The 22,872-nt window shown below is 38.3% G+C and overlaps 1 protein-coding gene across 5 annotated transcripts in view; it reads right to left on the reverse strand.

Annotated features, from left to right (window-relative positions):
- EPHA3 (EPH receptor A3) overlaps positions 1–22,872 on the reverse strand; it is a 178,047-nt gene that overhangs the window by 111,065 nt on the left and 44,110 nt on the right. For all 5 annotated transcript variants that reach the window (XR_008429160.1, XR_008429159.1, XM_053934113.1 and 2 more), the window contains exon 3: positions 12,427–13,087. Coding sequence is in view for 3 of the 5 variants with exons in the window: in XM_053934113.1 (XP_053790088.1) it covers positions 12,427–13,087 (661 nt within the window). In the remaining 2 variants the exon portion in view is untranslated. The remainder of the gene's footprint in view (positions 1–12,426; positions 13,088–22,872) is intronic.

Consider the following 22,872-nt stretch of genomic DNA (forward strand, 5'->3'; position numbering starts at 1 on the left):
TCACAATTACTGGTGGAAGGAAAAAATTATACATTCTCTTTTTTTTTTTCCCTCAGCTAGAAACCTTCTCAAATTACTGCAGGATGCGACTGTTATCCAAAACCAGTTAGTGTTTCTAAATTGTTTGCAGAGAGAATTTGTAACACTGTTTATTCCTCCAGTTGTTTTTAAGTCAACCTTTGGACACAGACAGATTTTCAAGTAATGGAAACAGTCTATAGAAAGTCAACAAACACATCATCAAACATCACAAAACAAAGTGAGATGCCCAAAGCAGATTTACAATCTGCAAGGCAAGACCAAAAGTCTTAACTGTATCAGAACATGTCACCTCTAAGATGTCAAGAGAATTTCTTAAGTCCTAACTCCCAGAAACTTTTTTCACTCTCTCCCACATGATCCCACAAAATCAGCTGAATCCCACAGAAAGGTTATGAATGCATAACCTTGTGTTTGGGCAGGGGGGTTAGGAACCTGATAGACTTGACCAAACTGATCCAGGATAAAATCCTCTCCCTGCCTTCAAACATCCAATCTAGCAAAAAGATGAATGCAGGAGGCAGGAGCACAACATAGAACCCAATGTGCCTAAGGAAAATGACTCGGGGGAGCACAGAATCACAAAATCATCAAGGTTGGAGAAGACCTCCGACATCATCCAGCCCAACCTTTGACCAAACACCATCCAGCCCAACCAAACCATGGCACTGACATGTCCAGGTGTTTCTGGAACACTGCCAGGGATGAAGACTCCACTGCCTTCCTGGGCAGCCCAGTCCAATGCCTGCTCACCCTTTCAGGGAAAAAAAAAAAAAAAACTCTTCCTGCTGGCTAACCAGAACTTTCCTGGGGCTGTCCCCTCTTGTCCTGCAGTTCCCTGGGGAAAAAAGGGCACTTCTTGCCACAGCCTCCTTTCAGGTAAAGGTCTCCCCTGAGCCTTCTTTCCTCCAGACCATACAAAACCCAGAAAACACCTGTAGGTTGAATGACAGCAACCTGTGGATGTCAGACAAGGAAGCTTCCCAGCAGATGGATAACTGACAAGCTATAAAATAATCCCTAATTATTAGAGAATTTGGGATAGAGGGCATGCTAGGTTTTAAGGCAGTAATTTAAACACACAGGCTCTGGAAAGTAATTATTGCACAGAAAAAAAGCAATGCATTCAATTCCAAAGAAGCCTTTAATCCATGTTTAAATAAGCTCTTTACTAAACAGGCTTGTGCCTGAACACCTGCTTTTACCACAGGATTTGGCAGTGCTTTGTGTATTTTTCAATTAAAGACTAGTATTTGACTTTTGGGGGGAAGCAGGGCCTACTTGTTCAGGGAAGAGATTAAAAATTAAAAGGTTAGGTTGTTATCACACTGCAGCTGTGGATCAGAGGCAAAACCCAAAATCCAATTGAGTGAAAACTCCTGCGAGCTGTGTTATTGCCATCACATTTCAGATTTGCTGTGGATTAGAAGGGATCAGGAGCATGGCTGCAGCATGAGGGCAAACAAGGATTAACTTTTGCCCAGCCCAACAAGCTCTGCTACCCCCTTCCTCCAAGCCTCTGAGGGATCCATCACCTGATACCTCCTCTCACCTTCTACAAGTGGCCAAAGAAAGCAGGGAGAGGAGGACCCTGAGCTCTGCTGCACACACACAGCTCCTCCCTGGCCACAGCAGCTGCTTGCCCATGAAAATGGCAGGAAGCAGCTGCTCCCAAAGGATGAGGATGGCAAACAGCACCTCTGAGTCATCCCTACAAAGGGAAACCATGGATGTGACCATGCTTTCTATGCTACATCACTGACAAGTGCTTTATTTCATGTCCCTCTACTAAGGATGCTGCAGAGCAGGGATAAATCCACTGGATTTTTTTGAGAAAAGTTTAAAAAAAAAAAAAACAGTCCACTGAGTTCAGAACAAGGTGCAGTCTTTTGGCTTTCAAGTTCACAGGATCATAGAACTGTCAGGGTTGGAAGGAACCTCTGGAGATCTTCCAGTCCACCCCCCAAGTAATTTCCAAAATTTCTGAGAAACTGCTAGGAACACACCCAGAGCCCTTGGAAATTCAGTGACACAAAGAAAAATCGGGGAAACATTATTCAAATGTTGGTCAATCAAAATTCAGAGAGACAATTCATGTCTTCCTCTGAGAGGAAGGCTCTTGAGAAAATAACAAACCTTTTCTAGTTCAGCTTCATTTAGACAGGGCTCCCTGAAACACAGGAGATGTGTCACTGTGTACTGCACCCCACACCAGCTTTCAATCTCTCAGTGTAACACTTTCATTATGAAAATTCTAATATTATTATTTGCAGATCGATTCCACGTGAGACTGAGACAGAGACCTACCCAAACACGGACCTGAAGCAGTCACCACATTTTTTTCCCCAGAAAAACGAATATCTTTAGCAGTTGGGCACAGACTAAACCTGCAGAGAGATTTACATTCTCCTTTAAAGACACCATTGACTCATACTCCTGTCTGAACTAAAATCAGTGTTCCTTCTTTTCTCAGGAGAGCCTCTTAGTAACTTTTTTTTTTTAAGAAAACTAATTTTAGCATTTAGGTTTCAGTGAAATAAGTGTATTTTATTTATTATGGTGATTTTTTTCTCTCTAGTCTCTTTCCTCTCATTCTCTTCCTTATTCTGACCCTCTTATAAAAATGCTTTTAGCTTTCTTCCACCATCTGCTGTGGTTGGTGTGGGCAGAGAAAAGACACAGAAGCTGATTCCCCTTTCACTGTTAATTTCACTGCCAGTTCATCCCCTCACACAGTGTGAGAAACAAGACTGGCATTGCTTGTTAAATGCCACTCACACATAAAAATTTCATGTCTTCCTAATTCCATCCTCTGCATTTACAAATATTCCTATGAGCTCGAGGTGAAGGCTCTGGACACTCAAATTCAAAAAAAAAGCCAGAGATACCATACACTGCATAAAAGTAGCAGCTGAAGCAATGGTAGATTAATTAATGAGGAGGAAGGTTCATTAGCTGTGGTTACCTGAGGTTTCTAAGCAGCTACTTCTTCAGTTAAAGTGTCCTGCTTCCCACCCAGCCTCCCCCTCCTCCTCCCCAGTTTAACTCCACTTTTGCAGCTGCAGCAGTGATCTCATGCTCATGGTTAATACACCTTGACTCCACTTCAAGTCACAGTCCCTCAGCCCTGTTTCAGTTTTCCATTTTATCCTTTTGGGAGCAAAACCTGAAAATTCCTAGAACAGATTTGAAGAGTAGCTTCTTAAAATAAACTGCCCAGAGCTGTCATCTCAGTATTAGGATCACATTACCAAAATCAGGGGAAAAAATCCTGTTAGACCTTCAGAGAGTTCAAGTTGTTCTGGCATCTAAAGACGCACATTACAGCAGCTGGAGATGCTCCTGTTAAATCTGAACCATATATTGTTGAATAATTTGCTTGTAATTCTTTTTATAATAATAATAAGGACTACATTATGCCCTTCATTATGAAAACAAAGGAGGAATTTTTACTTACTGGATTCTACAACATCCTAATATTAATGTGGCATTAAAAAATTGCTAAAGAAGACATTTATAAATAAACAATTCTATATGTGCATACCTAAATCTCAGAATTACCTCTTACAGAGATAAAGGGGCTGGTCAGGTTAGGTCAAATTCTGCCTAAATGACCTCTGTATAGGGTTGCAAAACATCAAAGAACATGTTTAATATTTTACTTTAATATGTTTGCCACATTTTAGGTCTTTTCTTAGCTCAGCTGGGTAACAGATGACCATTTCAACATATTTTACTGCTTTACTTCATCATCACCTCAGAGATTTTATCTTTTCTTTTTTTTTTTCCCTAGGAAAAGGACAGACAATTTTTTTCTTCTTTAAACAACAGGTTTTTGTCCCATCCTCATTATGGGGGGAGACAGGGGAATGGGACACACCAAAAAAAGTTGTATTTCCAGGTGGGAGTGCACTGCTGGTGGAAGACTTTTGGTCACTTGTTTGGTAGCATTTTTTGAAGGCAAGAGCTGGGCACTCTAAGTAATTTATTCTGTTATTCTCCTCACCTTTAAAATCTCTGCCACATCAAAAAGAATCGGTGGGGTTTTTTACATAGAACTAATTATTATAACTAATTATAATAACAAATTATTCCCCTCCTCCAAATTGGAGGACAGATGACTTCTCCATAAGATTTTGAACTCCTGATGACCACCTTATTCCTACTGATCACTACTGTTTAGGATGAGCACTGGGAATTGCTAATTTCATGAGGTTTCATGCTATTTCACATGCTCAATTTACTGAAATTTAAGTATGTGAACAAAAGCAGTGTCACTTAAGTGAATTACTCTGCTAAAAGCATCTGAAGTCAAGTGTGTGACACACAGCCTCTAAAAAATACACGGTAATTTACTTGAAAAATTTGAAGCAAACTTTGATATGCTTTTAGAGTACAAAAAGTGGTCTGGATATGGCCATGAATAAACTGTGTACTGTTAAAGCCACCCACCCTTTTCTGTCAATTAACCATGATTGTTAATAAAAAATATTATATAAAATAGCTAGAAAAAAAAGTACTTGCAAAGAGTTTAAAAAGTTAAGTTACAATTCAGAAAAGCACATGGATTGGAAACACCAATGGCAAGTAAAATGCCTTATTTCAAAGCCTATTGTTGAAGAGAACTGTCCTGTATCACTTCTGCAGCTAGTCAGGCCTGGCACAGCATCAGCTTTTACCATATGGCTTTTTCTTCCCTTGCTGAAAGTGAATCTTCCTGTCAAAGAGCAGCTGTTCTAAATTATCACATCAAATTTTAACCTTACAGTAGACAAGCACTGAACCCACAGAGCCATGACGGTGAAACAGTTCACCTCCTTGACCTGGGAAGGATTTGTCATCATTTAGGGCTATCCCTGCCTTAGAGCAACACCTACACTAATTGCCAGGGTATCTGATACTTAAAGCTGAAGCCACAAACAAATTCTAGGCAGCGAACTTTGTATTTTCTCTCCCTAAACAGGCTGTGTGAAGTCCAAGTTATTATTTTCCTGGCACGCCATAAAGAACACTGAATTTCAGACAGAATAACAGAATTTCAAACGCAAGGAGGATGAGACACTACAAATGAACTGGATGTTATTGAGTTTGTCATCCAAGAAACAGCAAATGTTGCTACTTTCTCCCACAGTCTGAGTGTTTCAATAAAGTCTGCTATCAATTGCTGGTTATTTAGATGTCTGCCAACAGCGTGTTTTGACAACATCTTGTGCTTCACACCGAGGAGCAGCAGACTCAGAGAAGATTCTCCTCATCTTGTACTCATTTTTCAAGATGGTCCTTACTCTGAGAGCATTTTCAGAGCTGTCTTTTATCGAAACTCACAGCTCTTGCTGCAATTGCTCTCTATTTAAAGCCTTGTGCCAGCTGCCAGGGGTAATGCAGCCCTGTCAGCCTTTATAAGTTCCACCCTGGAATTAATAAGGGATTGCCAAATGGCTCCATAAACTCTGCCAGTGGCAGGGAAACCAGTGGGAAAAGTTCCCTGAATTCCCACTGACGATGCAACCTTCGTGCAACTCCAAGCCTGAAAAACCACCCAAGGCACGGCGAGCAAAACGTGCTGAGGATGATCCTCATTATTTAGTCTTTAATCTTCTGAAAACCTCCAAAGAAGGGAACCCATTCCAGTGAAAGGGTTAAGGAAATGCCAGCGAGATCCTTTAGGATTCTCAGTGACAGACATCCAGGAGATTCCTGCAGGAAAATCCTGCACACAAATGCAGCGGTAGTGCTCTTGAACAGGTGGGTGTCAGAGAATTAAGGCAAATATTTCTGTGTGGAGAAGAGCAAGTAAATGTTTCACAGAGTTGTTAAACTGGAGAGAGTCTGGGTTCCAGTGGGGTGTTTGAGGAGTTTTCTTGGCAGGGTTTGGAGTGGGGTGGTCATTTTGTCGCTTGAAAAGCAGGTAAGGGAGACAAGGAAAAAATTGCCAACACACCCACAAAGTGGCAGAACAACCACATAGAAAGTGGTAACATATCTGGATTAAACAAACTGTATCAATTTGCATTTTGTGAGTCATTAACACTTTTGCAAATATTTCCATCTTTTTCTGAGTGAACCTTTTTATTTCCCACCTGGTTTTAAACACAGAAATTAAATTTTAAATTATCTAGTCCTGCTATGTATTGATACTGTAGCACTGAACAACTTGGAGAGATGTATTGCTAAGTTTTCTAAGAACACTCAACAGCAATGTTACATTTAAGCTCCTGATCACTGAGTGTTAAAAACTTTATAGTAATATTTATAATCATGTTTTTAAATACTTCTATCACAATCTACAAAAAATTTAGTAAAGGCTCTTTCAAGAAACTAAAAAGGGCCAAAAGAATATATTTAAGCTCCTGATCACAGAGTGTTAAAAACTTTATAGTAATATTTATAATCATGTTTTTAAATACTTCTATCACAATCTACAAAAAAATTAGTAAAGGCTTTTTCAAGAAACTAAAAAGGGCCAAAAGAATATATTTTCTTATATGTATGAAAGAATATGAATACTATTGTATCAAAAAATAATCTCTTTTCCAATAATTTCAGAATTTGGGGTTTTTTTCTTCAGTATGTGTGACAAATGTGGTCAAAAAATCACAACTTTGTCCCCAATAAATTTTGCCTTGAAAACTTACATTTTTATATCTACTGCTTATGATGAACAAATTGGAGAATATTTTCCAAATTTATAACAGTCAGAAAATATTACATAAAAAGTTGGCTGGGATCTTTAGGAAGTGTTGAATGCAACATAATTCTTCTCCCATAAAAATCATCTGGACATTTTTGACATAACTTTTGTAAGAGTTAAATAAATTCTGAGCAGGAAGGTAAATCCTTCACTGTTGTGCTCTGTTTATGTACTTACAGAATATAAAGTGGATCAAAACAATGAATATTTTACAAATAAAGTGATTCATAATTTATAGCTGCTGTCATTTTAGTTTACCAGCTTGAAAGATTAGGAGTCCTTTTAAAAAGCATCTCTCCAGCTTTTTAAAATCAAAACACTACAAACCAAAGGAATAAAAAACACACCTCAGACCTCTGCTTTAAAAAACCTGAATCCCCAGCTTTTTCAGATTTCATGTATAAGGAAACTTTTTTGATTGCTCCATTATTATATTGTATGATCTCCATATGATCATTCCCTATATTTTATTAAATATAATTGTCCCTATGCAGAGTCTAAGAGTTAAGGCCACACATTTTTGCAGTATAACACATCCAAGCCACTCAATTAATTCCAAGGGAAACTTTGCAGCTCCAAAAAGCATTTGTGTCTTCTTTCTGTTTTCACTTGCACAAAATTGAGTAGTTCCTCACAGTATCTCTTTACATGTAAAGTCATATTTTTTTTTACTGATCTAGAAAAGTAAAAATTAGATTTACTTATGCAGAGACAAAATGGTTATTTAAAGCATAGAGGGGAAAAAAAAAGAAGTCTGGAGAAATGCTTTGCTTCCTTGGTATTAATGATGTTTTACATATTTTTACCTCAAGTGCAGCAGTCATTCCACTCAAAGAATTAAGCAATGGATGTGGTGGTTCAGCTTTAGCAGCCACAGATGGCATTCCTTTCATATCTCCAGAAACTCAGAGGGAGAAATATGATTTAGGAGATGCTCACTGCACAACTTGAAGCACTGAAAAATTTAGTGTTAGGGGAAATTTTGTGAAGTCATTTTTGCAATAACCAGGCACAGTGGGTGAACTTATGCTCTCCCTCCTTTACCCCTCACTCCCTCTCCTCCCATTCAATCCACCTGATTAATAGCTAAAAGTTAAACACATAAGGAAGAACTGTTGGGTTACATTCTTTTTCCTTCTGGCTTTGTTATAGAAAATGTATCAGTCACTCATGATTAAAACTTACAACTTTATTACACAGCATTACATAGGAAATTTACAGTTCAGACTTCCTCAATTCCACCAGCTAAAATTTAGAATTATACCTTGAAACAACACCATGCAGAATATGTTATTCTGTGCCTTTTGGGTCATTCTGTTCAGGCCCACCAATTTAAATTTTTATTTTGATAACCAGAGCCAGAAAATTTGGTTTTGGTCTAGAGGGTCACCTGTTGGAAGCCTTCAAAAGAACATTCAAGCTCACTCATGGCCCCACATGGATAAACAATTTCCCACTGCAGGCTTGCTAATTAAGTATATTGTAATGGAAAATAACCTTTTTTCATGCCCAACTGGTCTTCCTCAAGTGCATGAAATAACCAACAGAATAGACACATTCAGGATGGAAAAGATTTATTAGTCCAAACCTGCCAGTGCAGGATTTCCTTTATCATCTGGTTACTGCAATTCTTTAAAAAACAACTCCTGAAATGAGGCTTCCATTATTTCCCTGAGGAACCTTTCAGACCATTACAGAACTACAGATAGTTTTTTCTGCCATTTATCTTACATTTTCCCATTTATTTTGGTATCAACATCCCAACTAAGCTTCAGAGAGTGAGATCTAGTTCTTCTATAGTGTTCAAAATAAAACTGAGTCAAGCTTTTCCATGTACAGATCCCTCACTGGGCAGGTGATGTGAATGCTCCTTTTTTTAACTCAATCTCTGGGCTCTTCCAAACTCTAAGCCACTGTCTAATCTCCTCCTGCACTTGAAACTTAAATCATGCACACAAGACTCATTGCCTTTTTCATAAAAATCACATTATACGTACAGAGGCAGTCAAAAAGGATGAGGTACAGAGCAATCAGTCTGTCCTTTGAAAAAGAAGGCACTAGTAGAGGGGAAAAGGTCAGAAAAAAAGGAAATAGAGATGAGATATTTGACATGAAAGAGATCTTGAAGTTTGTTAATATGGAAGCTGAAAAGGGAGCAGTTATTTCCTCACTATACAGGGACATGGGAAACCTTATCCCAGTGACTCTAAAAAAAGAAGGATTGGACACAGCAAGAAATTACAGTTTCCACACAAGGCAAGATATGGCATTCACAGCCACAAAAACTAAGAGAGTAAAAATATAAATGAGTCAAAATATAGACAAATTACCAAGAGACTGGTCACTGACTCCTAGTGTACATAGTCTTCCTTGCAAAATGTGTCCTAAATCTTAAAAAGTCGGCAGTAGATTGGCAGAAGCTTCACCCAGGAAAGCAGCACTTTTATTTAGTTTCTTATACTGTCCCTTAGTTTCCTTAGGAAAGTTTCCTTAGGAGGATGCCATTAGTCACTGTCAGAGAAAGAATATTAAGACAGATCTAACCTGATCTATTCTGCCTGTTTGGTGGGGAACAAATTGAAAAGATGATTTTTCCCATGTTGGCTGAGGAGCAGGATGGAGATTATTAGAAAGTATTAAGCTTAGTATGTAGTTCCAGGCAACTGGGGGATTTTCCCCCTAATTAAAACACTAATTCTAAGAGAGAAGATACCAGGAAAATGTAGTTTGGTCAGAGTGACAGGAAAATATAATTTATAATAGATGTTGTGAGGAAGAAGGCCTGTTCAACTATGAAATATTAAAATAAGATTAAATAGACAGGATCACTGTGATGATAAAAAAGCTGTAATAACAAACAGCCTACAGTGTATGATATATACCATTTTAATTAACTAATATATGTATTAATTCAGGTGAAAAATGGGTATGAAAGAGTGGTTTTTCCAACTTGCTCCACAACACATCTTACTTCACTTCAGACAAACTCTAATCCCTCCAAAACACTGAGCACAGCAAGCCTTTGTTAGAGGAGGAATTAAATCTTAAGCTATTAACCTCAAGTGTATCATTTTTGGGAAATCTTTGCTCCACAAACACCCAATAAGGCGGACAAGGATGGTCACAGTGAGATTCTTTTGCTGACTGACAGGTAGAGATGATGCTGCTAAACAGGAAAAAATCAGTCAACAGGATCCAGAACAGAACAATATTCCACGCAGAAAGAACCCATCAGCTGAGCTGGCTTTTCACAGCTTACACACAAATTTGTTATAAAAACGTGCACCGATAACAAAAAATGGTCTGAGTTTATGTTGACTTTTCCTGGTTATGCAGAGAAAAGAAAGCAGTCAAGGAAATTGGTGAAATTTGTGTTATTTGGGAGGCCACAACTGTGCCTACTTTTCCAAGTACAAAGACAAACTGTTCTGAATGGAATTTAAATAGGCTGATCTGACACCATTAAAGTCCTTCATTTTAATCCTCAGTTATAATCTCATGCTAATGCAAGATGACACTGTTTATGAAAACAGCATTATGGAAACAAACAAAATCAGAAACAGTCTGAACACAGGACCAAGTAGTGATCTCTTAAGAACCTTAAGCTCTTAAATGTTTTCAACCACTGGGAAGACAATAACCCCTGCTACTAATTACTCCTTCAGACTTCAACTGAAACTTATTTTTCCTAAGTTATGCCTTCATTCCAGCCCATACTTGTAACAGCATTTTGGGGTTACATTGCTACAATCCTGATCCTACTGCCCTTTCGATAACAAAACAAAACAAAAAAAACCCCAAGCAAACGCAAAAATCCTTAAACACCCTAAAAGATGGAGCAAAAGAAGGACAGGGGAAAAAGAGAAGGAAAGATGCAAGAGCAGCCTTGATCCTGAGGTCAAAGCTGAACTGGTTTTCTGAGTTTTCCAACGCCTGCTGCACCACCGATGACAACAAATGTGAGGTTTTGAGTTCCTGCTTTTACAGAGCCACTTCAATCACACACACTGAAAGGATCTGATCAATATGACTTCCAATAAAAGTTAGCAGAACATTCTATGTTAAATCAGAATAAGCCAGAGGGATCTGTTGCTATTGTTAATGGCTTCATCATATCTAACCCCCTTGATCAACACTGAGTGAGGAAGCAAAAAAACCAAACCAGAAAAATATATTCATTCTATGGTCTGATTTTCTCTGCAGAACTCAGTAGGAGCTGCCTTGCCTGCCTCAAGCATTTGGGAACTTGTTTTTAATAAAAGTTTAGTTTAATTTATTTAGCTTTACTTTTGCTCAGTTGTAGTCTCTCTCTGTGCTCACCTGTGACTGAAACTCTAAACCAACAGCTTCCAACCATTTACAGGAACAGAGGCTTTGTAGCAAGCAAGAATATACACAGTGGATAAAAGATTCACTCATGTTTTAGCATTTCTAAGTGCAGCTGTAGGAGGCTCTCGATAAAGCATTTCTGAACAATAAAATACCCTCCCCTGAACTCAGCTCTTAACAGAAGAGCTTACTTTGTTTTTTTTTTATAAATGACAGTATCTTACCCCAGAAAAGCATCCTCAGACCTGGCTACTCAATTTATTTAAGGGCAAAAGATTATTTAAAATCTACTTAAAAGAAAAATCAAAGCAAGAACACTCTCACCCCTTCCCCCAGATGGTTACCTGACATTTTCTGAGAAAAAGTCATGGCTATGGTTTGTTGGGTTCTCAGTAACTCCCCAGGACTTGTTTGACATAAGTATTGCTGTAGGACTGATTAAAAAGGAGTAGGCACTATCCCAACCAGGTTCAGAATACTTTAAATTTCTGTTCTACACATACACACACCCCACAGTAAACATCTCAGCTATTCTGCTTCCAACTATGGGATTTCCAGACATTACTGTTTAATTTTTACTTATGTATTTAACAGAAGACCCTTTGCCACAGCCAACACCCTTCAAGGCACGCTGTGAAAAGACTGAATTAGCACAAAACTTCAAAATGTAATTTTATAAAAAGCATAAAAAATGTTAGCTGCTATCATCTTGGTTGATACTAAAATTAGTAAATACAACATGCATTCCTCTAAGATTTGAAAGAACATTTCTGTAAAAAATCCAAATCCCCAGTGTATTCTTGTTGTAGGGAGCATTCACATAACCAGAGTTTGCAGAAATCAAAAGTTTGGAGAAAATGGAGCTAAAATACATGAATATTTATGAATAAATTTCAACTATTAATCTTCCAAATGTATCTGCATTTAGTAATTTTGCTACAGGGGCAATACCACATGTTTTTTACCAACCAATCCCCGTTGAAATCAACACAGTTCAGTGGCAAAAGTCATATATCGAGACACAAGGTTTAAAAGACAAAAAGACACCGAAAAAAAATCACTTTTTTGACACAAACATTTAACAAAACCATTGTAAACTGGAAGAAGGTCCAAGAGTGGTAAGAGAGGCTAGATTTTACTACACAACATGTTACTAAAAATCAGCTGTTGACTCTTACCAAGTATTTTTAGCAAATTACGTTATTAACACAGCATGAACAAACCCCATCTGCACGGCAATTTTACCACCTAACTGATTGGAATTTCTGCAGAGATCCAGAACCTGGAGCAAAGGAGCACAACCCAACACAGGGAGCAGGGGAAGCCCCAGCTCAGAGCAGAGCTACGGGCACGCAGGGCATCGTTACCTTGGCACGCAAAGCCTCTCTCCTCGTAGCCAGGGTTGCACAAGCACTTCCCGATGGGCACCAGCCACTCTCCCTCCGTGCTGCAGTACATCTTGGGGGGCTCCTCCTCCTTGGAGTGGTTGACACAGGAGCCCCTCACCTCCACCAGCGACTGGGAGTCCATGGGCACCGTGTCTGGGAACATGGCCAGGTTCTTGACGGTGAAAGGGCACTTCTTGAAGTACACCCGCACCGACACTAAGGCAACGCAGGCGCCCACGTCTTGGAAAGCCAGGTAGAAGCCCTTCCTGCTGATGGGCCCCACCTCACGGATCTCCGTGTTCAGCTTGAGGATTCGGTCGCCGAGGTCCATCTGGGTGAAGCTCTCGTCGGCCGCGATGGTGTCGATCTTTGTGAACTGGTGCTCCTTGAACTTGACCGAGTGGTCGTCGTCAGACTCCATGTAATAGAGGTTGAAGGTCTCTTTGCAGGTGCCCAGCACCAGGGGGATGCTGTTGCAGTCCCTCAGGGTGAACTTGAGCTCCACGTAGATCTTCTGAGCCGAGTTGCGCGGGATCCAGTTCGTCCGCAGCCAATTGTTCTGGCTGTGATCCATGACATTGCACACTTGGTAAGTTCTGATCGGAGTGTAATGCTCGTCAACACCACTGATCTCTTCCCACTGGATTAAAAAAAAATTAAAAAAAAAAAAAAAAAAGAAGAAAAGAAAATGTTTTAAGATTCATTACTATACCAACAACAACAACAAAAAAAAAACGTTTAGACCAAAAGCTGTGAAAAAACAAAAACAACTTCGCTTGGGCATCACTATAAAATAAACAATAAGGTCTGGTTGAACCTCCTCTTACTGTTTTCTTAATAAAAACTAAAAACATCTTAAATGATCACAGAATTTCCTGTTAATAAGTCAGTTTTTACCAATTTACTTCAAGGTGGATGGAAAAGATGCTACAGCTGTTTTGCATTACTAAAAACCTGTGATTTCCTAAACAATTAGCAGCGCTGTCCTTTCACCCCCAATTCCATGCCTTTACAACTACACTCACCTCAAATGGAAGAGATCCTCAAGGACAACACACATTTGCACTGTTAGAAGCAGCTTTATTTCTAAGATTACACAAAAGCCAACGGCTCCAGCTGAAATTCCATACAGTTGCAATAAAATGTTACATTTTTACATTTATTCAAAGCATGACGATTGATTTTCCTTGGGATATACATAGCCCAGACAAACAATAACTTCAGAAACTGGGTTGAGCTGGACTATGAATTAATACCAATTTACCATATCTTGATAAGTTGGTTCTTCTGTGGACTACATAGGCTGTGACACAGGAATGGTTTTTGAAGAACACAGGGTCAGCAGTCATCAGCTGACAAATTCTCTTGACCCAAAACATGAAAGAAGGTGCTTCCTACTTGAGAATTCCTCACATGCCAGTCCTGCCTGGTTTCCAAAGTCACACTCACCAAAGAGGAATATTTACCCAATCATAGGAAAAATAAGAAAAAAAAAACAACAACAAAAATTGGAGAATCAAGTATATTGTCAGAAGTCACTGCCAGTCGTGAGGAAGGGAGACAAAGAATAATTTCTACCAGAAAAATATCTTCCCTCAAAAATCAGGTTATACCAATTCCCTGTTTAAGATTTCAGTCTAATAATTACTTGTTTTACATAACCATCTTTTGCTACAGGATTTTAGTGTAGTGCAGACAGTAGGAGAGGAAAGAACTATTCTCACTATAAAGACAAAAAATCATGGTGCAGAAGTGCTTAGAGTTTCTTGGGTTTACAATGCATGTATATCACACACATATACAAAGAAAGGAAAAAAAACCCATGGACATATCAGAGTAGCATCTGAGAGTTCTCAGTCTCAACCTACTAATTTAAGGAAGTTTTGATCTGACTAAGAGCTGGTCTGCACAATGAAATTGCCCACACAGCACTGAAGATGTGATTTTAAACCATGTTATTAAACCAGCAGATAAAAGCAGTGTAAATACTCTTTCCTTTAATTGAAACCGAGTTTACTGCAATTCACTTTACAGACCTGACTATACACAAGCTTTATCTCTTCCTGACTAATTCAACAGAGTTTAAAACGCAATCTTGGATGTGTCTACAGCAGCTGATATGCTGCAGCGTGCCGTAACAGAATCTATTTCCAAAAAGAACCGGCAGTGCAGGGACTTTTTGAGTCAAAATTACCACACTGGAGCCCGTGGCCACTTGAGAGCTTGGCACCAGCCACGCAAGGATGAGCTGCAGAAGAGGCAGCTGGACCCTGGCTCCCAGCCCCTGCCAGCTTCCCAAAACTGAGTGAAGGACCCTCCTGTGACAGATGTCCTTGCACAAGCACAGGCCCTGAGCCAACGATCCAACCCTGCCTCAAAGAGCCGTAATTGCCTCCAGGGAAGCGCGATGCGCTGATTTATCTGCAGCTCTTACCTGGACAAATAAATACTGAGTAACAACACCTGGGTGAAAACAGACAGGATCATACAATGAAACCAAATTTTACAGGCGTTTAAAGCAGCTCGCGCTGATTCAGAAGTCATTCAGTGGTTATCATTTCCATACAATTTCTAATCAGTTCTATTTTAAATGTCCAGTGGGAGATAAGAGACAAAAGCAAGAACTGGCACAGTTTAAAACATCTCCACAGCAAGATGTTAGTTTTCTGAACAAGTCTCATCATTTTTTTTTTTCTTTTTGCCAGAAGTTTCTTATCCAACAGACTTTTGAATGTAGATACAGGACTTGTGTAACAAAGGCAGCACCACTACTATATTCTTCATCCAGAAGTTTCAATTAATAACTTCATGCAATTATAATTTCAGTAATTTTCAATGAAGATCAAATTGCCTGGAAGTCTGTGTTAATCCACTTACATAAACAAAAAAACTGTAGATCTATCATTTAATGCTAAAGCATTGCTGAAGAGAAAGGCCACTCTCTCAGTGCTAAATTGACTAAAATACTTTAACAGTTATAAAGCTGTGAATACTGTAGCTATTTCATTAGAAAAAGATGAAATAACTCACCAAAACTACAGGAAGAGCATTCAAATCACAACATGTACCAAATTCAAGTGGATTTGGGAATTTAATAATTATCATGACCAAAGTAAAAAGCAAGCAGTACATTTGCATTGCTCATACATTGCAACTCTTCCCTGTAAGCCTCTGGATTGCCATTTCCAAGGGTTCTTAATGGTAAACAGATAATCAAGAACACTGAGCTTTTTCCCATTAAGTAAGGTTTTTCAGACCTTGTCTTCATACTTGTTTTAATTTTTATTTCGGTACTTGCAATTCATGTGTTCAACTTGCTCTGCAAAGTTACAATCATTACAAAATTTCTTTTAAAAATATTTTTAAATAATAAATAGAGAGGAATTCTTATCCCAGGGATGGAATTAAGGAGGGAAAATAATAAAACAGATGGACAGGGGAGAGAAAAATACAAAAACAAGACTTGTGGGTAGGGATAAGCAGAGAGAGAGATCACTCACCTGTTACTGCCATGGACAAAACAGACCCAGCCTGGGGACTTTGGCCTAATTTATTATCAATCAAATGAGATCAAGGTAGTGGCAAATAAAAACTAAATCTCAAGTAGCTCTGGTCCACAGAGCATTACACTTCAGAGGTGTCCCAGCTGGAATTTCTTTCTTTCAATACTGTACAAAACAAATGGATATTTATCAGTCTCGCTTATTGTTAGAGAGGAAATTAATAGGCAAGTCCTAAATTCTAGAATGATGAAATGACAGGACTATCCTCCTCCAAGTCCAACAGGAATGAAAAATTCAAAATGTTTTAGAAAGATGTTTCTAAAAAGTCGTCAGGGATTCTATGACAGAATGATGTGGGGCACAATTTCTGAATTCATATTATTACACAGTATTTATGTCATATCCCCCTGATGCCTTTCAATACTTCTGAAGCATTTCCAGAAGTGCCATAGCACCACTCCCTTCCCAGCGTGTAATTTGGCTTTTGGAAAATGTTCTTTTGTTTGCTTTTCACTTTTTAAAATCTCCTTTGGATACTGTTAATGACAGGAAACAAGAGATTGCTTTCAGTGGTGTAGAAAAACCTCCAGATCCCCAGTGAGAGGGTCCAACTCATGTCTCTGAGTGACAAAGTTGGGCCAAAAAGGATTTTCTTCTCCAAGACCTGGCACTGTGCTGGACTTACGGCTTTGGTTTATTTCTTGCAATTTCTTTACAAAAGGAAATGCGATTTCTTTACAAAAGGAAATGTACAGAAGAATGTAGGACGTTTCTAGGATGTCATGAGCAGTCTCAATGAAAAGTTCCCTCTCAATGTGGGAATCTAGGATATGAGTGATCTCAATTCTTTCATCCTGCCTGTGACATCACTTTTTGTCTCTTTTTCTCCATTATAATAAAAAAAATCAGAATTACAATAAGAAACAGAGGGATATTTTTTTGATTTACAATACAACATATATGCAACTGTGTGATTGCAAAAAAAAACCCCATTTTTTCTGTCAGCGTCACATTGCTATAAAACTCTTAAACTACAAAGTATAAAACTCCAACTTGAGATGAGCATTAAAATAATTCAAGTCTAAATAAAAAAAAAAGAACCTCCCCACATGCTGTTTAAAAGCTTAACAAAATAGTAGCAGGATGCAAGAGCTCTTAAAGGTTGCTATTAACAAAAATCCTGTAATGACCATATTATAGGAAAATGCATTCCAGGGCAGCTCATCAGTATGGAAATTTTCCTCATAACATCACCAAAGATGCTGATTCAAGGCCCATAAATACCAACCAGCTGAGATCAGAGGACAGAGAATGATCTGATTTGGGATTTTTAGAAACTTTAAAAGTACCATGGATTTTTTTTTTCCTACATTTGACATTCAAAAATCAAGGAAATTACCTCAGGCCACTGGCTCTAGCCAGAGGTTTTTAGTTTTTCCTAAGTTGCAAATGAAAGAATAAATCACATTGCAAGAGTTTTCTGATTAAGTTATACATACAGTGAAATTATAATTTCTTTCACATAAACCTTCATAAGACACAAACTCTGGTACACTCATACCTTCAACCTAAAACTTGGGCTTCTTCATAGCTAAATTAAAGTGTTTCAGAATTACAACTAAGACAAAATATTAATATCTTGTCTGTTGAGTGCTCAGGTGAGATGAGAAACTCATTTAGAGTATCCTGATACTAAACTTCCCCAAGAAAAACTGAGGTCTAGCATTTTACTATATAAATAGCCCCAGATTTATCCCAAATTATCCAAACCAGTCAGATCTGTGTTCCACGCAGTTATGCTTCTGAGCTTTTAAAGAACTGTGAAATAAAATAAATATTATAATAAATAACTGTCATGTAGAAGCTAAGCACACATAAACAATATTGAGAAAGCAAGAGTGCATAGCTTATCATAGGAATACTCAACTAACAATCAAACCAAATTGCAGAAAGATGAGGAAAGCCATCTTTTCTCCCCCATCTCTAATTGGCAGACAGATGAGTACTTCATCATCAAATTTGTAAGGACAGCTGATTCTCACCCTTCAGCAAGCAAAAGCCTCTTAATCACAGTGAGGTAAAAAGGTCAAGGAGGAAAACATCTGACTTCCTAACAGGTATCTGAATCCAGCCTTCAGACACCCCTCCAGAGCTTGGACAAGAAAAGCATTTACAGCTTCTCTCTCTTTTTTTTTTTTTTTTTTAATCTAAGCTATGTATCTCCTGGAGAAGCAGGTTTCAATCTTATTTATCTCACAGGTCAAGCAGATTTTCTGGCAAGTTCTCACCACCACAGTCCCCATGGCTGAAATCTGTACTGAGCAATAATTCTTACAAAAGCAGCTTTCTCCACAAGCATTGAATAAGCTAGGTAAGATTCAGCCTCTAAGTGTAGCTGTTTCAGAGATGGATATTTATCCAAGACAGATCTCACACAAGGCTGTGGATGGGGCAATCTGGTAAAAAAAAACGTGTCTTCAAGGAATTATTTCACCCAGTGTTAGACATGACATTTAGCTCATAACAATCAGCTCCTGTAAATGTTCAATAAAAACACAAATAAAAAGTATCAGGTTGTCCAGCACCATCCTCTGCTTCACCTAAAGCACTGCCTAGCACCAAAAACTAGATGTAACCACCCCAGGCAGTGATTACAAAGAAATAATCAGGACACAGTCAATCAAAAGTGGGAAGAATCCACTTCTTGGATTTGCTGTTTGCTGGCTACCTAAACAGGAAGACATCCCTCACCCACATTTATGCCTCTGTTTTCTAACAAAGAGATTAGGACCAAATTAATAGTGGGGCAATATTTTTGTTACTATTTTAGCTATTTCTTGTACCCTAACAATGATGTTTGCATTAAAAAAAAAGAATAAAAGAATGACCAAATGCTTTCAGAAGCATTAGCAAGCAGAATATTTAGAGATGAAACCATTACTTAAATGGGAAAACAGCACCACAACAGAGAAAGTGAAAAACATCTGTGGCACAAGAACACTTAAAAATTCACATTTGAAAAGCCCCTGCAGTTTGTTGTTTTGGCTTTGCCAGCAAAACACATAAACAAAAAAAATATTTACATCAAAATGCACAAAACAGGTGCATAATATAGCATTTCCCTGCTAGCCAGTCTTTCAGAACAATGTATTTTTACACAATGGCATTTCCTAGAGAAATCCCAAACCACCCCACGTTCTCCCATTGTCATTAACACAACACTCAATGGAAGTGAAATTCAGTAGTGTTGTGCTGAATGTAACTGTAAAAAGCACCAGCTGGCTGTATTAGAAATGGCAACCTTCCAGGTCTCAAATGTCTTATTTATATACAATGGAATCCTTCCAGCTGTTTAATATTTAGGGCTAATAAATATAATTGGCAGTACTACTGCACAAGGGCAAGGAACACAAATACATATAAAACTTACTTCCCAACAGAAAATCTCATTTGTTCTTAGATGATTAAACCGAAGAGGGATACAGAGTTCTGAGCAAATTTTACATAGCAGACTTTTTTTTTTTTTCCTTTCCCTTTAATCCAAACAATATCTGCTTGTTTTCTAAGTGCAAAAATGAACAGAAAAAGAAAAAAAAATGGCAAGGTAGAAACAGCAATGTTGGATCCAGAGAACAGTCACACCACACCAGCCAGCCCAGAGGTGAGACTTATTCCCAGTTTTGCGCAGGACATTTATTTTTACCCCTCTTGCAGGAGCAGATGAACCCCGTGCTGAGCAGGAGGTGAGCCCAATGGAGCTGAGAATGGAAATGTAAGAGCTGGATGCTGTAAATGTTTGTGTCCCTATTCCCAGCTTTGCAGCATTGCTCTTGATGATGGCAAAGCCACCCCAGCGTGGTGTCACCCCAAAGGGACACTGCAGCAGGCTCCTGCTGAGTGGAGCAGGCTCCCTCCAGCCCCAGAGGATCTCCAGTTCCAAGGAGCTGGGCTTTTGCACAGCCATCTTCACGGAAAAACTGAGGAAAAGAGTTTTTCTCCAAGGAAAAGCTCTAGCATCTCTGGCCTCCAACACAGTAAAACCTTTACGATCTCAACACTGGGTGTAACCCTGCACATAAAAGCAAGAAGTGTGACTCTGCCCCTTCTGAAAGACCTTGATTCCACAGAAATCTTCAACTCCCTGGCACAGCCCAGATGGGGAGCTAATCTAGAAATGGAAACCTTTAATTTGGGTGAGTGACACGTAGCTAATGCTTCATAGCTCCATGTGAGGCAACAATTTAATTTGAAAACTCAAACAACTTCCATGACAGCTGGAGCCCACAATCAATCCCATAAAAGGCTGCTCAGAGTAATTACCATAATTTAAAGGTATTTGGGTTGTTTTGGTTTTAACTTTGTTCATATGGCAATGTTCTCTTTTTATATCCTTTATAAAGGATATATTATCCTTATCCTTTATATACGTTCTCTTTATTTCTATTTATATCTTTTTAGCTGGGCAGTTACACACTCACATATCTCCATGTTTCCACCTTTAGAATCTTTCCTTAGTAACAACTTTAAGAGGCTTCCTATTCATTCATCAATTCATGCTTTCATTGAAAACTGAATTCTTCAGTAGAGGTATTTAAATTATACTATGATATTCTTCTGAGTTGTCAGTAAAATGTCAGTAAAATACATTTTTCCTTCTGAGGTTGCCTCTTTACTCCTGCAGAAGGCAACACACCTTAAAGAAAACATCATCTGAAATCCTGTCTCAGCCATCATACCTCCCCTTTAATGAGGACAAGCCAAAAAGGCTGAATATATGAATATGAATATACCTGAAAAGCATGATATTCATATTGTTTCCTCCAATCCCTTGCTTGGGAAGTACTGCAAAAAAAGGCAATAAATAAAAGTAGCACACGTACTACTTTTTAAATATAGCTGTGATACAGGGTCTTGAAAATTAAACACATGCTAAAATCAGACAAGAGTCATTATACTTAAAAGGCTAAGTTAAAAATACCTCCAAAAAGGTAATTATTCTTTTGTCAACTGCTGAGTCAAAAGAGAGTTGGTAATTATTATATTTTTACTGTAACTCTATGGAAATTAATTTTCTCACCATACAATTAGGAAAAGTTAGTTCTGTGCACATATTTCCAGTTATTCTAATTGAAAAATATGTTTAATACAGGAACTCATATTTCATTGACATTTCATATTTTCTAAAGATAAATTTGTTTCAGTTGAACAAGAAGAAAATAATTAGACTGGGACTTCTCGAGATAATCCAGATATCTTCTCAACCTCTGGCTGAGACACTCTTGATTTCTCATGGCTCTAAAACATTATTAAACAATTACTTTTCCTGTATCAGGCTAGGGATGAAAGAAGAACTCATGCCTAATTTAATGAGATAAATAAACATAAGTAACTCAACCAGGATTTTAACCACAGATTCTTGAGGATCAATGGCATTAGCTGATTTTCACAGCTCTACAGTGTAGCAGTAAATTGGAGATACATAGATTTCTAAAAATTCTGTTTGTTATTTGATAAATTGTACACACTGGAAACTACGAAGAAGCATGCCACAAAAAATATGTAGTTTACCTGTAGAAACAAACAAACAAACAAAAAAACCAAAAATCAACCAACCATAAAAACCCCCAGAGTTTTTACTTTCAGAGCTTTCAGGTTCATTCAATTACAGTTTTGGGTAAAGAGAAGCTCATTAGATAAAACAACTGACAAACACACCCTTGGGGAAAAAAAAATCTGGTAACAGGTCACTGAAAGCCCAAGGAAGAGCCAAATGTCTCTTGGAATAGGACGCACCCAATACTAAAAGGTATTGTCATATTTTAGAGAAGGCTCACAAAGAACCTCAAATTCAAATCTCATTAAATAGGTAGATTTGTGTACTTGCTCTGGGGGAGGTTGAGAGACATTAATAGGAACAGAAACTCCTGACCTATAATCCTACTCAGCAAATTCCTCCATTAGGCCTTGCATGTAAATATGAGGCCTAAATTTCATTTTCTAGCTTACTATGGTACAGTGGAGCACAGAGTGCCTCCAGGAACCCACTACACTAATTATTATCAGTGGCACCAATAACTTACTGCAGAGATTAAACATGGCTCAGAGAATTACCCTAAATATAAAGAGTGTTCATTAGCTGTAATGCCAAAAATACTTCCATATATTACTTTTATTTCCTCAAGCTTCATTTCTTTGTCATAATATTGGACATGAACACACTCAATAGTACTGTACTGCAAGTTTGGTATTCAAACACTCAAAATTGCCTCATTTCTAGGTCCTGTGGTTAGAAAAGAAAGTTAAGCTTGCACTGCTCTCAGTAAGACACTGATTACATGCACATGAAAAGCTCAAAATGAAAACAACTGCACAGGAGAGAGGTTTGTTATTTTTTAACACAAAACACACTGAATATAAATGGAAGCCTGCTGGGAATGTGTATCAATAAATGTGTGTTTGACTCAGTTCTCTGCGTTTGGGACTGCAGAGAGGAAAAAAAAAAAATCAGACAAGGACTTCAGTGTTTTATTTATTTTGCTGGATTGTGCTCCAGAGGTGAAAGCTTACACAGAACCAGAATATAATGAGCCCCTGTATTTGCCATCCAGGTAGCCGTGCAGAAGTAACCACATGATCTTCCAGGATGTTCTGACCTCCACAGGAATGGGTGAATCACAACCCAGAGGAGGACAGACTAACCAACCTTCCCCCTATCTCTGGTCTTTTCCTGCCCCAAGGTCAGGGACTGTGTCAAATTATTTATGTTTCTGATAAAGGCTCAATTTCAAGGCTCTGAGATAAGGCCATCACAGCCTTTCTGGGTGAGTTAAGTCTTTGAAGTCCCATAAACCAGAGATAAAAATTACATTTTAATATACTTGGTTAGACAAGCTACCACGTGTATGCAACACTCCTTCAGATC

This window comes from Vidua chalybeata, chromosome 2 (genome assembly GCF_026979565.1).
Source record: "Vidua chalybeata isolate OUT-0048 chromosome 2, bVidCha1 merged haplotype, whole genome shotgun sequence".
Classification (NCBI taxonomy): domain Eukaryota; kingdom Metazoa; phylum Chordata; class Aves; order Passeriformes; family Viduidae; genus Vidua; species Vidua chalybeata.